Source organism: Epinephelus fuscoguttatus, linkage group LG7 (genome assembly GCF_011397635.1).
Source record: "Epinephelus fuscoguttatus linkage group LG7, E.fuscoguttatus.final_Chr_v1".
Lineage (NCBI taxonomy): Eukaryota > Metazoa > Chordata > Actinopteri > Perciformes > Serranidae > Epinephelus > Epinephelus fuscoguttatus.
In genome coordinates this window covers 6,705,974-6,723,472 of record NC_064758.1, presented here as the reverse complement: position 1 = coordinate 6,723,472, position 17,499 = coordinate 6,705,974, and the positions used below count along the sequence as shown (strand labels likewise).

Below are 17,499 nucleotides of genomic sequence, written 5' to 3'. Positions count from 1 at the left end.
AGCATAAAGTACTTAAGTAGCCTATTGTAGGTGTACCTCAAAACTGGAGCTACTTAGATTGAGTACCCTTCATGTTCTGAGTTGTTTTCCATCACTGGAAACTTGGAATTGAAAAAAGCCATTATTAACTATATTAATTAGCCAACACCTGCTTTTCTTTTTTACCATTAAAAGGTGATAGAGCAAGGGACAGTTCTACATTTTCTGGTGTGCAAAGGCTTTGTAAAGGCCTTCTACACTTACATTACACAGACATTTTGACATTTTATATTTGGATGATAATGTTTTATGGTAATATTAGAGTTGGGCCTAAACTGGTTTAATAAACATCAGGAAACAAACTGCAGTTTATTCCTTATCAAAACAAGGGATCAGATGTTAGGTTAACATTTTGTAGTGTAAAGAAAATGAGGGAGGATAAGTTTAAGGTGGAGGCAACAGTGTTGGGAGGGTTACTTTTGAAATGTACTAGGTTACAGATTACCTTACAAGCTACCCTGTTAAAAAGTGATATGCAATGTAGCAATTTTAATTACTTCATCAAAGTAATGTAACATTATACATTTGATTACTTTTCGATTACGTTTCTAACAAATGTTTTATAATGACAGTAATGTCTGGAAATAGGCCATGACAAGAGCAGGCATCCCTGCACAACAAAAAGATGCAAAGCAACAGAGTGAATGTTATAGGCCTACTTTACTTTTTTGAACCCTTTTGTAATCACCAACATTTTGATTAGTAACTGTTAATTTATTACACAATTCCTCAGTAACTGTAACTTCTTATAATTATATCAATTTTCTAATTTAATCACTGTAACTAGCTAAATGTAACTAGTCACTCCCCAACTCTGATGTAACGTGGGTGTAAGGCAGATGTCGACCTGCCGTCCCGCTAAGTTTATAAAAACTACATTTCCCAGCATTCAGTTGGAGTTTGTCCACTGGCATTAAACAAATTTTCACAACAATATATTTGAATTTATCCGTCATATTAACGCTTTTAATTACTGTAAATACATACTGAAGCAAAAATAGTGTGTTAACGAAATAAAAATATATTTTCCCACAGGCAGCCCTGTACCATATGACCAAGCGGAAGTCGCCTCTTCTTCCTTTCCTCCATTAGGTGAGTACGTGGTGGGAGCGTGTCTTATTCGGCTCTCCGTAAAATAGACAGTTTTAAAGTTGTTTTACAGAAATACTGATCCCGAATTTATACAAATAATACATTTTTATTGGTTAATTTACAGATCGCAACCATGGGCCGCCGACCTGCCCGGTGGTAAGTTCTGTTTTATGTCATTTCAGAACAGGGCCGGTTTGGTCACACTCAGGAAAATGGCAGCTGCTCCGGCTCGCACCATGTGCACTGCACTGTACTGACATACAGACAAGCCTTGTCGACAAACCTAGTCTGTGTCTTTTATGGTATTTGAAAACACATGTATGCCACACGGTACTAACCGTAGTTAATGCCCGCCTTTAGCCACATTTTTGTAATGATTTTTTTTCACTGATAGAAAACGCCAAAGTTAGCTTGTTGAAAGTGACTTGAGCTAACGTCAGCTAGCATGAAGCTAGCGCTAGCACACTAATGCTGATCCCTAACATTGCCACTTTAAATGTTTTCATGTAAATTCCCGTTACACATCACATATGTAGTAGCAAAGCTCTTAATGACAGTCTTGGTTTGGTTTTCAATGAAGCTATCAGAGTAAGATGACAATGTGAATGTAGTTGACTGCTACAAGCCTGGTATCAGTCACCTTAGGCATCTGAAATATTAATAGAATTGTAATAATAGAGATTCTATGAAATCCCTTTTCGATTTCTGTTGGTTTAGGAGGCCATTCTGAAAAACAATGCATTCACCATTTCTTTCACATTGAAGAAAAAATGTAGAGCTTCTGTGGGGCTGTGATGTCGACTTGTAATGGAGGCCCTTTAGTATCTTGAAATAGATTTATCATCTAGTGCATCAGTTATGTTTTTCTCATTAGCAAATCCCATGAGAATGTCAAAACCAACAATTCATGTGTCATGCTCACTATTGTAGTGTCTATCCTAAGCGATATGTCTTATTCCTCTGCACTGTTGCAGTCGATTGTTTACCAAAAACTTGACTTAAAAACGCAGCCTCACTGTTGCACTGTTACATATTCCTTCATTACCATCAACACACAATGTAGTTTATATTGACTCAATTTCACACACGTCCTGCTGCTGTAAATACTGACAATAAAACCAATTGTGTGTTCTTCCACAGCTGAAAATAGTCTCTCACAAATGTACTACTTTTTTTCTGTAGTAAGTAATGTTAGCTAAAACCTATACTGAAACTGCAACAACCTTGTTAAATAAATCACATTAAAGCAACAGCAGAAGTCAAACATTGTATGGGTTGATGGTTACATTTAACACTGTCTCCTCAGCTACCGTTACTGCAAGAACAAGCCCTACCCCAAGTCCCGCTTCTGCAGGGGTGTGCCTGGTAAGCTGCCTCCATCCTTTACTCAACAGTGTTGTTAAAATGTAGGGAGTCAGGAACAAAAGTGTGCAACTGCCTTTTAAGCATTGCAGTTACTAAAGTGGTAGTATGTTTGAAAATACCTTTCTGTTTAAAATTGCAGCTTCCTGCTGCAGTGCCTTTTTGACTTCAAACTAAGTGCTTGTTACAGAAGTGTTCTGTGGATAACCCTGCAGCTTATTAAGCCGACCAGCTCCGCTACAGTGTGATTCTGGTGTGCAAAGGCTGCAGACAGTGACTCTTTGGTTGTGTATGTTCTCAGCTGGGAAGTGCTGAGTGCTTTAAGGGACCACTGAGACAAAATGATAATGATGTCCTTAGACTAGTATTAAATGATAATCCACTGCCTCTCCCTTTGTGTGATGTTAAACTGCTATGTATGTCTCGAATGACTAGATGTTGCAGTCGATATGAGAGTTAATCGGAAACTCCAATGTGTCTGTGGTCGGACAGTTTAAAAGCTGTCACTCATAGTTTTTTCTTTGTGTAGATCCCAAGATCAGGATCTTTGACCTCGGCAGGAAGAAGGCCAAGGTAGATGAGTTCCCACTATGTGGCCACATGGTCTCTGATGAGTATGAGCAGCTGTCTTCTGAAGGTGAGGAGTCAAGAAGCCACGACTAAACACACAGATTGATATGTGAATTAGAACCTTTTTATAAGGTTTATTTTCTGTTGAGAAACATAGAAATTAGGACACTGTTCGTCTTACATTAAACAGAGCCTTCTTCCATTCCTGTGCTGCAGCAAGTAACCATTGATTTCTTAAGAAAAAAGTAATAAGAATGAGAATTGGTCTCAATGTGAGAAACTAAATTCTTATTTTCCCTTATAAGGTCTCAAGGGGTGCAGGTAGAAAGGATTTCTTCTTTGTGTTTGTCTGCAGACTGTAAATGCAAAGTATAGGTGGGCATGTGTGTTTGCAAGTTAAACAAAAGTCCGTGTGGATAGCAGGGATGTAACGATACCAGAAACTCACAATGTGATATTATCACGATAAAGAGTCCACAATACGATAAATATCACGATATTTATACAAGGGGAAAAAAGAGAAAAGTTATTGTTAAAAATAGCTATTTTATTCAAAAATAGTGCATGTACACTGTACAGCATGTTATTTTTAACTTGGAAGCGTATCATAAACAAATCAACACACAGCTGAACATGTGCTTTCATTTCCCCCCTATTACTGCTACGCAGGCAGACATTAAAGTGCCACAACAAAGTCATGTCAATTAAAACTATAGTGACAGAATTTGAAAATGGAAACATTAAGTATTTTTTAACCTACTCTGAACAAAAGTAGTGTAGTACTATTACTAGAAAGTCATCTGAATGACATCAAATTATGAGGATAGAGTAGTCTTAATATTCATCAAATATACAGAACTTAGAACAGTCAGACCCTGCAACAACAACAAAATTAACAAATTAGAAATAATGTAAACTCAATAACACACAGTCACACACAACACACAATCCCTTACTCACAGATACAGAGACAGAGAGAGAGGTGGGCCAGAGTCGAAGGCTGAGAGGCTGAGCTGCACGAGTCTGCTCTCACCTGCATGCGCAGTTCCATGCAAAGGATTATGGGGAATGTAGTCGCACAGTCATATTACCGGCTCTGTAGGAGAACGCAGCTATATAACTACCGTGGCATTCCCACGACGGTATCGAGAATTCATTTTATCGTGACACCGCGAAATTCGATTTATCGTTACATGTCTAGTGGATAGATCTGTAGATACTGCGAGGTACATGAGAGTGAATGAAGAAATAACGCCTAAGATGTCACTCTTTTATGCTTGCAATACTACTGTATGAAAATCTCTAGATAGTGCTTTGATTCCACCAGACAGTACTTATGGTAGAAGCAAGTAGGACACCAAGAAAAAAATGAAACAATTAACAAAACATGCATGTCAACAAAACCAGGCAGGCAACACACTCTGAAACGCCCCCGGTGTGGTTTAACTGTACAGAGGACCGAGCAAAACTGTGTCACGGTCGTATCACGGCACTAGTTGGAAACCATGGGTCAGAAATAACATTGATAATAAATAAAAAATAACACTCGAATATATTTTACTAAACAAATGTACTTTAATATTGAGGTCATTGGTGAACATTCATATGGCTGAGCCCATTTCTGTTATGTAGTCTAAGCTGTTCTCACCTTGAACTAGTCTAATGTTCCATCTGAAAATGGAATTACCTTTTTGTGTTTAAGAGTTGAAGCTTAATAGGCTCATTTTTGTTTTTGAACTCAGACCCATAGGTGTAGCTCTGTATGTTAAATGTTCTCAGTGCAAGCTGAAGCTGGGGCACTAATGTCAGTTCGATTTCCCCACCCTCCTTTTTTCCCTTTCCTCTCCACCCCTGTGTAGCTCTGGAGGCTGCCCGTATCTGCGCTAACAAGTACATGGTGAAGACCTGTGGTAAAGATGGTTTCCACATTCGCATGCGTCTGCATCCCTTCCACGTCATCCGTATCAACAAAATGTTATCCTGCGCTGGAGCTGATAGGTGAGCATCTGTTGCCTTTGTGTAAATGGTTGCTGTAGGTTCTGATGGAGTGAGATGGAGAGGCTAAAATATCTGCTTGTCTCCTTCTGGTTGTCAGGCTCCAGACTGGAATGCGAGGTGCTTTTGGTAAACCCCAGGGCACTGTGGCCCGTGTGCACATTGGTCAGGTGATCATGTCCGTGCGTACCAAAGCCCAGAACAAGGAGCACGTGGTGGAGGCTCTGCGCAGAGCCAAGTTCAAGTTCCCCGGACGCCAGAAGGTAAACAAGCATGTCACCTGCCTCAACACTGAAACCTGCAAAGGGAAAATACCAGCTGAGTCGACATGCATTTGGTGATGTGCTAGTCTGATCTGATTGGTATCGGGACGATTATGTTTTGTACTCACCAGGATTGGCTATATAGAGCTCAGTCCGATCCTTTGTTTTATGAGGGCTATCACAGGTGTTTTTACTCGCAGAGCTTTCATGCACAGCAACGCAGTGTACAGCCGTCATCAACTTTCCATCTTTTCTATTCTCCACTCTGCTGAGCATTGTGTGTGTGTAAGAGCAGGGACTCCACCCGGCCCACCGCAGAACACCACACCATAAATAAAACATGGTGTAAGACTTCATTTACCTGAAGTTATGAGCGCTCAATTCATTTCAGCTCAGTGTGAGAAGTCTCTTGCATTTTGGTGTCACCTGTGGCACATGCTGTTTCACCGCCCTGCATGGAGGAGCGACAAAGACAACCTCACTCACCTGCCACTGCAAGCACAACAAAAGCAAAAGTCAATAAGAGAAATTTATTGATGTAATCTGTGCAAAAGATGTACAGACCACTGACCCTAACCAGAGTACAGTTAATTAGATAACCCAGGTAAAGGCTCTACTGAAGCACCAAACACTGGAGAATACTCAGTTGGAGCTCAAAACTCAGCTTGGATGCAGGGACTTTTTCTTAATGCATTGGAGAGCTTTTCACTTCTCGAGCATATATATATTGGATTGATTTTAGTAACTTTAATGTACTTGAAGTGTGTACTGTGCTGTATGGTCTAGGAAATCCAAGTATTGGATCTTGGTCTGACAGATACTTAATGTTAAATGACCATGACTGAGATCAGGGAAGAAAAAAAATTGACTGGGATATCCCTACATGCATTCCTTGTGCTATCACAACCTAGCTCTGCAGCTTATTAAGCCGACTGGTCTCGCTGTAGTGTGATTCTGGTGTGCAAAGGCTGCAGACAGTGACTCTTTGGTTGTGTATGTCCTCAGCTGGGCAGTGCTGAGTGCTTTAAGGGACCACTGAGACAAAATGTTATTCAGACTTTTACTCTAACTGCAAATGGATTTAACTTGTTTTTTTGTAACACTTAATCATGCTTTCTGGCCTGTAATTGTACTTGTTAGTCTAAACTGACTTCTGTCGTTGTACTCACCTTCAGATCCATATTTCCAAGAAGTATGGCTTCACCAAGTTCAACGCCTGCGACTTTGATGACATGATGGCTGAGAAGCGCCTGATTCCAGATGGCTGTGGGGTGAAATATATCCCCAGCAGAGGCCCTCTGACCCGCTGGAAGGCCCTGCACGCCAACTAGAGCTACTGCAGGATTTCCCTGATCAGACAACCAATAAAAGTGGGTTTGATTACAAAATGGACTGTGGTGATGGTTTTGATTTATATCACGATTCCTACATTAGGCAGCTATATCCACAATTTGGAAGAAGAATCGAGTCACACTACATTTTATTTATGTAGCCCAATAAGGCAAAACCCAAATGTGCCCTAAGGGGCTTTACAGTATGTGCCATATGCGACCTCCTAGGTCCTCAGACCTTCATTTAAATAGGGGGTATTTATGTGAAGGGATGTCTTGGAGCTGAGCAAGTGGTATGAATTTTTTGTCATACTTCTGCTGGTAGAGTACACTTATGGGGTTCATCCCAAATCAATTCATTTACATTAATCCTGATGTATGTAAAGCAAAGGGGAACATCACCTAAATTAAGAATTCCAATGTGTTATTTTCATGGCCTCGGAAAGTTTAATCAGTATTTATGAACATGAGCTACTCTCAAAGCCAGAAACCAGGGGCCATATTCACAAAGCTTCCTAGTGCAGAAAATTGCTCCTAGTGACTAAATTCTAAGGAAATTTGTAGAATTGTGATGCTTTCTTAGAAGACTAGGTCCTTGTAGAGAAAGTTATTCACAGAGCATCTTGGACCTTAAAAGAGCTCATAAGGTGAAAAACTGTTAGTAGAGAGGAGGACTTTTAAGAGGCTTAAGAGTTTCTTAAGTAGAGGAGAAAATGGCAGAAACACAAAGATCAGAGAAATATTCTCCCAACGCTGGATGACAGTGAGAAGATAAAATGAGATTTGAATGTGCAGGGATTATGTGTGGTTGATGTCATTAGGAATACGCACACATATCCCACCCAACGCTATAATGGCAGAAATAAAATGGTCACAACACTAAGATATTTGGAAAAGTGCACCAGTGCAGCAGTGATGACTTGGGTCTGTGTCAAGCTCCATCAGCAGAGTGATCACACGGACTATGATACTTTCACAGTCAGCAGTTCATTTCATTTCCACTGGGTGTCCACACTTTACATGCTCACAGAAGGGCGTGTATGACAACCGATCACATCTGTTAAAAGAATGCATCATACCTAGCAACAGGATCAACCTCACCCCCTCACTAAGATAAAAGTTTGTCACTGCCTTGCTCAGAACTTTCCTGAGTGACTTCTAAGATAGGACTCCCCACTAAGTGTTACAGCTGAGTTAGGAGCTCTCAGAGTATTCTCAGAATGTTTGTGAATGCAGCCCCAGAGAAGTAAGTCTCAAACTTGGGATGTGAAGTACAGAGTTTTATTTATGGAGGTGCTCCACAGACAGTGAATGGGAGACTTGCATATTTTTGGACCGTCTTAGACCATGGGCCAGTGACCTTTTCCATCGAGCCATTTTTGGACAAAAAAATATGTTTGGCGCTGCAAAACATTTGAGTCTTTTGACAGTAACACAGCCTATTAAGTCTAAAATAGCATATTGACATTAATAATAGGCCTAAATAAGCATTCATTAATGTTTTACCAAAACGTAGCCACTCTGCAATGTGCAATTTATGATTATTTGAAACTTACACTTCACTGTTGGTGGAGAAAGCTAATAAAAACACTTGTGGCTCCAGAGCCACAGATTGCCTTCCTCTGTCTTAGACCACAGGAGGAATAATGTATCAATTTTAAAAATGGGCGAAGTTCCCCTTTAACTATCAAACATCACAGATAGGACTTGGTTTTGCATGGAGGATAAATTCTCAGACTACTTTTAACTATGCAACATATAAAAGATAAACCTTTGTAGAGGTGAGATCATAGAATTTAAAAGCTATACTTCTTGTGTATTAGCAAATAATAGATGCTGAAAGATGACAAATGGTTGTACTTGTTTCTCAGAAGGTAATTAACCCCTCAGACTTAATGTGGTACACTTTTACCACGTTGATTCACATTGGTTTATTTTAGTCATTTTTCTTGTGATCAACAACAAAAAATCTGTAAAATTTTTACCTTAAAAACCAATGGATTTAAAGCGAATGTAAACTTAATGATTGTAGATTCACTTTTTCTTTTACTTTTGACATGCCCAAGTTCTAACTGGTGCAGCCAGTTTAATAGTTATAACCAGGGTCACCTGTGTAAAACTATGTGATCTTGATTGAATCCATGGAAAACAATAGCCTCGTTTTTTAGTTTTAATACTTAATAAACACTCATAAGCACAGCTTATGCATGCTGTACACTAAAAGACTTTGAAAAGTCTTTAAAAGACTAAAGCCTGACACCTTCTCACATCTAAAGACACTGGGTCTCATTCATGAAACATGAGCAGAGCGGATTTGTGTGTGAAGTGTTGGCAGAAGGAAATTTATGTGTATTTCGACATTCATCAAAATGTTAACTCCAATCTTTTTGTAGGTACTAACAACAAATATACACCTGCTTCTGACTGCTGGTAGTGCTTGTGTAATTAAGATACTGTATATAAATGTTGCTTGTCATTAGAAATTAAACACATTTAGTTAAATTAGTTGGCATTTCACAGATGAAACCTTCCCATTAAGGTTCTTGAAAATGTGAATGAGTTATTTAAATCAATTTAATACAAAACTGGTAAACGCTGTTCTCTGAATAAATAAAATAACAAACCAACACGCTCCTCTGCCCTCTTTACACACTGCAGCACCAAACTGCATGTCATTTTTGTTTAATTTAATTATCAGAGATGCGACGTGGGAGACGTAAACATTAATTCAGATTAAGTTTTGCTTTAATAAGACTTGTGGACATGGGAAAGCAATTCGGCGCCAGTCTCCGCTCACACTGGGCAGTTGGTGAATCTGAATCTGGCAGAGAGTTGGAGGGAGAGGGTGTGGTTTTACAACAGACTGTATTACTTGTTGTTAAACATAACACTGGGTTATTGTCTACATTAGACTGCCTGCATTAAGATGTTTTAATAGCGGTTTAATTTTACAACAATGACAAATGATGCTGAGGCTCATGGCAAACTGACGGAGGTCTCTCTGATGATGCAAGTAATGAGCTCATCTGCAGCAGAGAGAGCCTCCTGTAGCTGTTGTGTTGCTATGTTTTTTGCATCTAGTTTCATGTCGAACCATTTTCGTTTAATTTTTTGGATGGTTCTTTCAACAGAGGATGCCCTAGAAGAATTTATTGGATGTAACGTTTCAGGCTCCTGCCCTTCATCAGACATGTCTGACATTCATGTCTGATGATGAATAAATAAATTCTTCAAGGAGCAGCTTCTGGTGTGCGGACTTTATCTTTTATTACATTCTTACCTTTTGGTCCAGCTCCCAGCATTAAGTTTTTTGGGATGTGCGTGCTATCTTTACTTGTCTTTCAACAGAGGACACAGAGTTAACAGCACCTCTGTCTTCCCTTCAGGCCTTTGATTTACCTGTCCCTTTCACACCACCACTAACAGAAGAAAATAAAATGTTTTTCTCAACCTCACACCAGCTAAAATAACCTCAGTGTCAGCGTCGGACAAGTTTTTCTTTTTCTCTCTTTCTTTCTTTTTTTTGCTCTATGTTCACAGGTCGACAGGTACACCTATCCATAGTAATTATCACCTATATGTTGGTCACTGGCTATTCATGGGCGGGATGTATGCTCATTGCTGACAAGCGGGAGCACGCTGTCAATTTATGATTGATTGGCATTCATGAACACACACATGTGCCTACGATCAAATCTGAGTCTTCCGTGGCGTTCATGAATCCGGTGAAAGTTTTTAGTACCGAGGTATTTTATGTGCAAAATTATTCACAGATTTACTAACACTTTTCTGTTAAGATTGTTTCCCAATCTGCACCTGGTGAAAAATATGCCAAGGTCCCTTTAAGAAATATGACGTAATGACAATTCCTTATGTGCACCCAAAAACACATAGCTTTAAAAACAGTTAAAAAAAATGGATCCAGTTAAGCTAACTAAAATCCTGAGAGCAGAGGTAGGAGAGGTGAAATACGCAAGAGCGTTGGGAGATGGGAACCTACTGGTGGGGTGCGGGGATCAAGTGCAGCTAGAGAAAGCAAAGAAAATGAAAGCAGTGGGAAAAGCCAAAGTGGCCAGAGTAGTAGGAGTGGGAGAACAGAATAGTGGGTGCAAGGGGGTAATCCCTGGAGTACCACTTAGTGTGAGCATGAAACAACTAGACCACCTGAAGATGAGGAACAGTGCCGTAGAAAGTGCTAAAAGAATGACAAGGGGACTGGAGAAAGAAGAGTCTGAGACTGTGCTGGTGGAGTTTAAAGGGAGGGTGCCCCCTACTGAGCTGTACTTTGGATTTATTAGGTACAGGGTGAGAGAGTATGTGCCAAAACCCATGAGATGCTTTAACTGCCAAGAGTTTGGACATGGTGCTAAGGTGTGTAAGAAGACGGTGAGGTGTGTGAGGTGTGGAGGGGGAGACCAGTATGGAGAGTGTGAAGAGGGAGTGAGGGTGAAGTGCTGCAATTGTGGTGCAAACCATAGTGCAGCTCACTGGGGGTGTGAAGTTATGAGAAGGGAGGCAGAGGTGTAGCAGATAAGAAGGAAGGAAAGAGTCTCATATGCTACTGCAGTTAAGATAACAGAACAGGAGAAGCAGGGGAAGGAGGCAGGATACAACAAAGAGCAACTGGCAGTGAAAGAAAAGCTAGAGAGTGAAAAAGAGTGGACAGAGCAGAAGAGATTGGTGATATTCATAACGGGAGTGGTAAATGCTACAGCGGATATCCCGTCAAAGACCAAAAGGATTCAGGTGTAAGTGAAAGCTGCAGAGCACCTCCTAGGTATGAAAGGATTGAAATGGGAGGAAGTAAAGGATGAACTTGAACCCAGTGGACAGGCAAGTAGTAGTAGTAGTAACCAGCCAAGTAGCAGTCAAGAGTCAAGATGAGTGGGTGGGTAATACTAATAATAATGCTATTCCTTCAGAATATGCAAGATATATAATAATGCAATAATATAATAATGCAATAATGTGAAGAATAGGAATAAAGCATTCAGATTAGTTAAAAAAAATACATAGTTTACTGGCAGTGTTGCAGTATAGGCAAGCCCAGGCAGTGGTGAGGAGAACAATAAGGCAGACGAAAAGGACATACTGGAGGAAATACTGTGATTCTATTTGCAACACCCCTCAGGTAGGAGAGGTTTGGGGAATGATAAGGAAGATGGGTGGAGACAAGAGGGAATGGAGCTATCCAGTGTTGAGTGATGGTGAGGGGGTTGCAGTAACCAATAAGGAAAAAGTTGAGTTAATGGTCAAAACTTTTGTAAGTGTGCATAGTTCAAACAATCTGTCTGAAGAGGGGAGAAAAGGCAGGGAGGACACTAAGGCAGAAAACCTGGAGGCACTGCAGAGGAAGGAAAGCGTTGAAGATGAGCAAAATGTCCCATTCAGCATGGGGGAGCTAAACAGGGCCTTGGCCAAAACAGGAAAGACTGCACCAGGGAAAGATGGAATTTGTTACATCATGTTAAAACATCTAAGCGAGGAGGGCTTATGGAAACTACTGTGTCTGTTTAATGAGGTATGGGAGGAGGGAAAGATTCCAGAGAGCTGGAAGGAAGCAATAATTATCCGGATAAGGAAGCCAGGGAAGGATGATAGCAAACCAGCAAACTATAGGCCTATTGCGCTGACATCAAATGTCTGCAAACTGATGGAGAGGATGGTCAATGAGAGACTTACGTATTACCTAGAAAAAAGAGGTATGGTGGCTCCTTATCAGAGTGGGATTAGGAGGGGAAGGGGCACTATGGACCCAGTTCTTTGCCTGGAGGATGATGTCAGGAAAGCCCAGGTAAATAAAGAGACAGTGGCAGCAGTGTTCTTCGATGTAGAGAAGGCATATGACATGATGTGGAGAGAGGGTCTTATGATTAAGCTGCACAAGCTGGGAGCAGGAGGGAGAATGTTTAACTGGCTCATGGACTTTTTGAGGGGAAGATCCATACAGGTTAAAGTGGGATCTGAGATGTCTAGCCAGCATAGGGTAGAGAATGGGACACCCCAGGGGAGTGTGGTCAGCCCTACTCTGTTTTCTACAATAATAAACGATATTTTTGTGACTGTAGCAGGGGACATGGGAAGATCTTTGTTTGCAGATGATGGAGCTCTACGGAAAAGAGGGCAGAATGAATGGGGGTTGAAGTGGGGGTTTAAATTCTCAGTTGAAAAGACAAAGTATATATTATTATTCACAAAGAAAAGAACCAGGGCAGAGTATGTGGTGGAGATGTATGAAAGTAACCTTGAGAGGGTGGAGAGTTTCCGTTTTCTAGGAGCGCACTTTGACGCAAGACTGACGTGGAGAGAGCATGTGAGGCAGGTGGAGGGGAAATGCAGGAAAGTGATAAATATCATGAGATGCCTAGCAGGGGTGGAGTGGCTGTGGCTATGTGTAGCTCTAATAAGATCAAGAATAGACTATGGGAGCATGGTGTATGGGTCAGCAGCAAAATCTGTGCTGGAGAGGCTGGACAGGATTCAAGCGTGGGCTCTGAGGGTGTGTTTAGGGGCAGTCAGAACATCTCCAGTAAGTGCTCTTCAAGTTGAAGCAGGGGAAATACCATTTGAGCGACGCCGGAAACAGCTGGCATTAAACTACTGGATAAACTTCAGGGGGCATGAAGAGAGTCATCCAACAAAAAAGATACTAGAGGCATGCTGGGAGAGAGAAAGGGCACAAAAACTAAGTTTTGGCTGGACAGGACATGCAACAGCAAGGGAGTTGGGCGTGTATGAAGATGAGTTTAGTCCAACTGTAGTATGGCCTGTGATACCTGTGTGGATGCTAGAGCCTATGGTGGTTGACCTGAAAATGCTTGAGCTCAAGAAGAGCAGGGAAAGAGTAGATTTGGTGAGTGAGTGATTTGGTGAGAGCAAGTACAGGGACTATGTGCAGGTCTATAAAGATGGGTCGAAGGATCCAGACTCAGGACACACAGGGGCAGCAGTTGCAATACACATTCACAGAGGGGAGATGTGCAGAAGGACAACTAACAATCTGAGTGTATTCTCTGTTGAAATGTACGCCATATTGATGGCTTTGGAGTGGGTAAGAGAGAGGACAATAGACAAGGCTCTAATCTGCAGTGACTAAACATCAGTGCTTTGTAGTCTTAGGGCAGGAACATCTAAGTGCAGACAAGATTTGTTAAATGAAGTATTAGCAACACATACAGCAGTGATGAAGCAAGGTAAAGATATAGTGGTTATGTGGGTCCCTGCTCACATTGGCATCCTGGGAAATGAAAGGTCAGATACAATAGCCAAACAAGCCATAAGGAAACATAGATGTACAGATTAGACTGGAGGCTTTGATGTAATTGTATACTTACTCAAGGAACTTTTCTTACCTACCTGCAGCTGTCCTGATTAATGAACGGTGAAACACACCTGATGCACTCAGTGACAGCATGTCAGTGATTGGTCATTAGACACACCTGCACTGCAGGCTTGTAATCAGAGGCACATTGAACATGAACTCACACACTGAGGAAGGCCGGACGGCTGAAAGCGCTCTGTGTTGAGCTTTTTTCTGTATTGAAAAGATGACAAAATAAATGAACTTTTCTGCATTCTGGAGGTGTGCGATCCCCATTTTTTAAATTCAGATTAGACTATCAAGAACAGAGGGGAAGAGTATTGTATGGAGGGAGATAATTAGAAAATGGCAGCAGCAGTGGGACCAGGAGTTCAAAGGGAGACAATTATATATCCATCAGAATAAAGTTGGCAGTACAAGGAGAGGAGGAGGGGGGAGGAGGAAAGAGGAGACGGTGATCAGCATGCTAAGAATAGAACATAAACAGCTTAACAGCACATTATACATGATAGGGAAACTCTTGTCACAGGACAAAGTGACAGATGCCAAGAACCGGAGACGGTGGAGCATGTGATGGTCAGATGCAAAAAGAACACCGGAGAGAGAGCGGACATGAAGGGAATGAAAACAACAGGACTGACAACAGAGACACTGAAGAACATACTGGAGTGTGGAGTGAATGGAGGGGGAAGGGGATTCTTTATCAGCTACCTAACAACAACTGGATTGGTGAAAAGGATGGAATGAAAGATGTAGGAGCAAGGTAGACCCAGAAGATGGCGGTAATGCAACGTAACGGATGCCAACCGCCGTCAAACCCCGAAGAAGGAGAAGAAGAAGAAGAAGAAGAAGCAGAAGAAGAACCATAAACGCGCCAGTAAGAGAAAGAACGGTAGGGTAATGAGTCTTTTAATTATTAGAATTAGACAACTTTATTGTCATTGTACTAGCACTAGCAGTACTAGCTAGTAGCTAGCACTCGCATTGAGTACCAAGCCGCTGCGTTTACACGCGCCGCCATCTTTATCATCTTTTAACACGTGTGGTATGTTCTCTAAGATGCAATTCTACGTAATGTATCGAATCATAAGGGGGACGTCTATGTGGGGAATCTCGGCATGGTGGGTTTAGCTACATTTGTTGTGTAAAAACGAGGGCATTATTGGTATTAACTTAACGTTAGCTGCTCAAGGTCTGTGGTGCTCACTTTGATCAATGTATGTGTGTAAAGAGTGTTGATGTTGGTCAGAGACTATTACTGCCCTCGCTTGATGTGTTGGTTAATTTAGATGTGTAGTTTGCAGCTGGGTTAATATGTGTTCCTCTGCTTTTTGGTGTGTTGTGGTGTAAAACATCTGTGCACACCTGGTCTCCTTGTGCATTAATGCCTGTATAACCTCAACCCTGCACTGCTCAGTCAATGCAGCTTTTTTTCCGGAGATATTCTAAAAATAGTAACGAGAGTCGTCTCACGTGGTATACGACATGAGCAACCCCGAGGGTTAACCGGGTCAGATAAATAACGTATCCATAGCCACGGGTGTCTGCCAAAAAATGCATTTGTAATATGTTTTAGTAATGCAGAGCACTAATACACATACACATGTGGATACATAAATAGCTGTAGTGCCTCCTCCACCATGAGTCCTTTAGATTGGTAAAATATGGTTGATGTTCAGTATGTTTTCCAGCTATCAATGTTGACTTCTCCTTTTTCAGATGCACCCCTCTATTTTGAGTGACGAAGCCAGTCTGGGGCACATAACCCTTTCACCATCTGAGTATAGGTGTCCTCTCTGCCCCAGATTTAAAACCAAAAATGAGAGCGCGATCCAGAGGCACATGAAAAACCATACGGAAAATGCAGTTCATTTCCATGGTATGTTGATGAGAAGTGTCTGTTTGAGATCATATACTTCTACATGTAACAGTAATGTTTAATGATATGTGTTTTTGCATGTATAAGGTTGTCATATTTTAACCAGTGTTAAAATTAAGTTGCACTGCTTTGAGGTCTGTGGATAAGCTTGGCAAAGAAAGCAAGTTACTTTCAGTAGATCCCCACTTGTATCATTTTGTGGAGTTGTTGCACCTGTTGAAATGGTCATAACGGTTTAAATTAAGGAAAAATATAATCATAAGTTATTGTTTATAAGATGTAAAGTAAATTTTTGTTTCTCAGTTATAATATGATGGTTTTTAATACAAATTTCTCTCTCTTTACAGAAAAGATAATCTGCAGATGCAACATGCCTTGCCGTGATAAAGGTCATTTCCACTGTCCATTCTGTGACACAACTGTAATTCGTAAAGACTTCGTATCACCACATGTGACTGAGTGTTTTAAAAAATGTGTTGTTGTGGTGTCACCTCTTCATCAGTCCTCACCATCATCATCTGAGGACTTTATTGCACAATCACTGGATCATTCATATGCACTTCCCCCTTCAGTGTCCGCATCAGCTACAACCACAGAGCCTCCAGAAGAAGCAGTCACTCACGAACTTCCATCTTCCCACCTCTCCCACCCTCTATCTCAGACAGCATCACCCAAGACCCCAACAGCTGTCACAGATCAGTCACCCCCAGCTACAACCACAGAGCCTCCAGAGCCTCCACTTCCATCTTCCCACGTGAAGTGCCCTCACTGCACCATTGTATTATACAAAAAGAATTTGGCATTACATATTCAAAGACGACACAGTCAACAAAAAGATATAACAACCAAATCTCATCTTAAAAGCACATGTGTTGACCAACATAATAGCGTTTATGCAGTCAGTAAAATTGCTAAGGGTTTCAGCGTACCGGTGGATGTGCTGCGGAAAACATGGGGCCAGCATGTCACAAAATGTGAGATGGAGGACTGTCGGCAGTATCACCTACTTGTTCAAAGGAGTGGCCTGTCTCCTAGCTTGTGTCACCATATTCGGTCTGTGGATTACTGTAGCACTACTGCCAGTGAGGGGCCACTGCACCACCAGGTTCTTTCCGAAATGGTGGAAAACAAGTTTTGTGGGGACTCCAAGGAGGACTTGTGCAAAAATAATCAAAAAGAAGCTGAGGAAACTCATGTCCCCTTGTCAGTGTTGGTGGAACTTGGTGGTTCGCCAAGTAAAATTTATTGTGTCCATGGTTTTCAGTTGTTTTGAATGACCTGATAATAATCTGCATGTTGCAACTGTAGCCCAATAAATGAAAGTGCTCTCCTTATTTAATCTTTGTTAAAAATTAAATCAACTAAAATTCATGTGTTTGCTGATTTTTTGCAATTTTTGTAGATTTAACTTGTTGGGGTCAATGTTATTCCAAACAAAACATGATTGTATTTAAAATAATTGCTGAAATGTTATTATTATTTATTTTTATAATGTATATATTTATAATTGTTGACTGCTTCAGAGTTTGTAAATGCATTGCTAAAATAAATAATATAAAAAAGACAGACTTAAAAAAACTGACGAGGGAAAACAAACAAAAAAACTGACTTCTGGTATGGACTTTGGGTATGTATATATGCAACTTC

At 40.9% G+C, this 17,499-nt stretch overlaps 2 protein-coding genes and 2 non-coding genes across 4 annotated transcripts; all 4 read left to right on the top strand.

The window, feature by feature from the left end:
- The first annotated feature begins 1,140 nt into the window (after positions 1–1,140).
- rpl10 (ribosomal protein L10) lies at positions 1,141–6,709 on the top strand. The gene is made up of 6 exons (XM_049581790.1): positions 1,141–1,287; positions 2,438–2,496; positions 3,023–3,130; positions 4,923–5,061; positions 5,159–5,321; positions 6,497–6,709. The coding sequence occupies exons 1-6, from the start codon at positions 1,265–1,267 to the stop codon at positions 6,650–6,652; spliced, it is 648 nt and encodes a 215-aa protein (XP_049437747.1). The 5' UTR covers positions 1,141–1,264; the 3' UTR covers positions 6,653–6,709.
- Positions 2,703–2,835, top strand: LOC125892467 (small nucleolar RNA SNORA70). Its single transcript, XR_007449749.1, has one exon. It is a non-coding gene; the product is annotated as a small nucleolar RNA SNORA70 (small nucleolar RNA).
- LOC125892466 (small nucleolar RNA SNORA70) lies at positions 6,235–6,367 on the top strand. Its single transcript, XR_007449748.1, has one exon. It is a non-coding gene; the product is annotated as a small nucleolar RNA SNORA70 (small nucleolar RNA).
- Positions 6,710–10,798: 4,089 nt separating the features above from the next.
- On the top strand, positions 10,799–17,223 carry LOC125891547 (uncharacterized). The gene is made up of 5 exons (XM_049580908.1): positions 10,799–10,957; positions 14,799–14,865; positions 15,033–15,094; positions 15,693–15,852; positions 16,200–17,223. The coding sequence occupies exons 1-5, from the start codon at positions 10,799–10,801 to the stop codon at positions 17,123–17,125; spliced, it is 1,374 nt and encodes a 457-aa protein (XP_049436865.1). The 3' UTR covers positions 17,126–17,223.
- Positions 17,224–17,499: the final 276 nt, after the last annotated feature.

Excerpts from the sequence above, each read along its gene's own strand:
- LOC125891547 (XM_049580908.1), top strand. The coding sequence starts at position 10,799 with ATGAAACAACTAGACCACCTGAAGATGAGGAACAGTGCCGTAGAAAGT. Across the intron at positions 15,095-15,692 it reads ATGTGGGGAATCTCGGCATG|ATGCACCCCTCTATTTTGAG; the intron begins GTGGGTTTAGCT and ends CTCCTTTTTCAG. Across the intron at positions 15,853-16,199 it reads AAATGCAGTTCATTTCCATG|AAAAGATAATCTGCAGATGC; the intron begins GTATGTTGATGA and ends CTCTCTTTACAG.
- rpl10 (XM_049581790.1), top strand. The coding sequence starts at position 1,265 with ATGGGCCGCCGACCTGCCCGGTG. Across the intron at positions 2,497-3,022 it reads CTTCTGCAGGGGTGTGCCTG|ATCCCAAGATCAGGATCTTT; the intron begins GTAAGCTGCCTC and ends TTCTTTGTGTAG. Across the intron at positions 3,131-4,922 it reads TGAGCAGCTGTCTTCTGAAG|CTCTGGAGGCTGCCCGTATC; the intron begins GTGAGGAGTCAA and ends ACCCCTGTGTAG.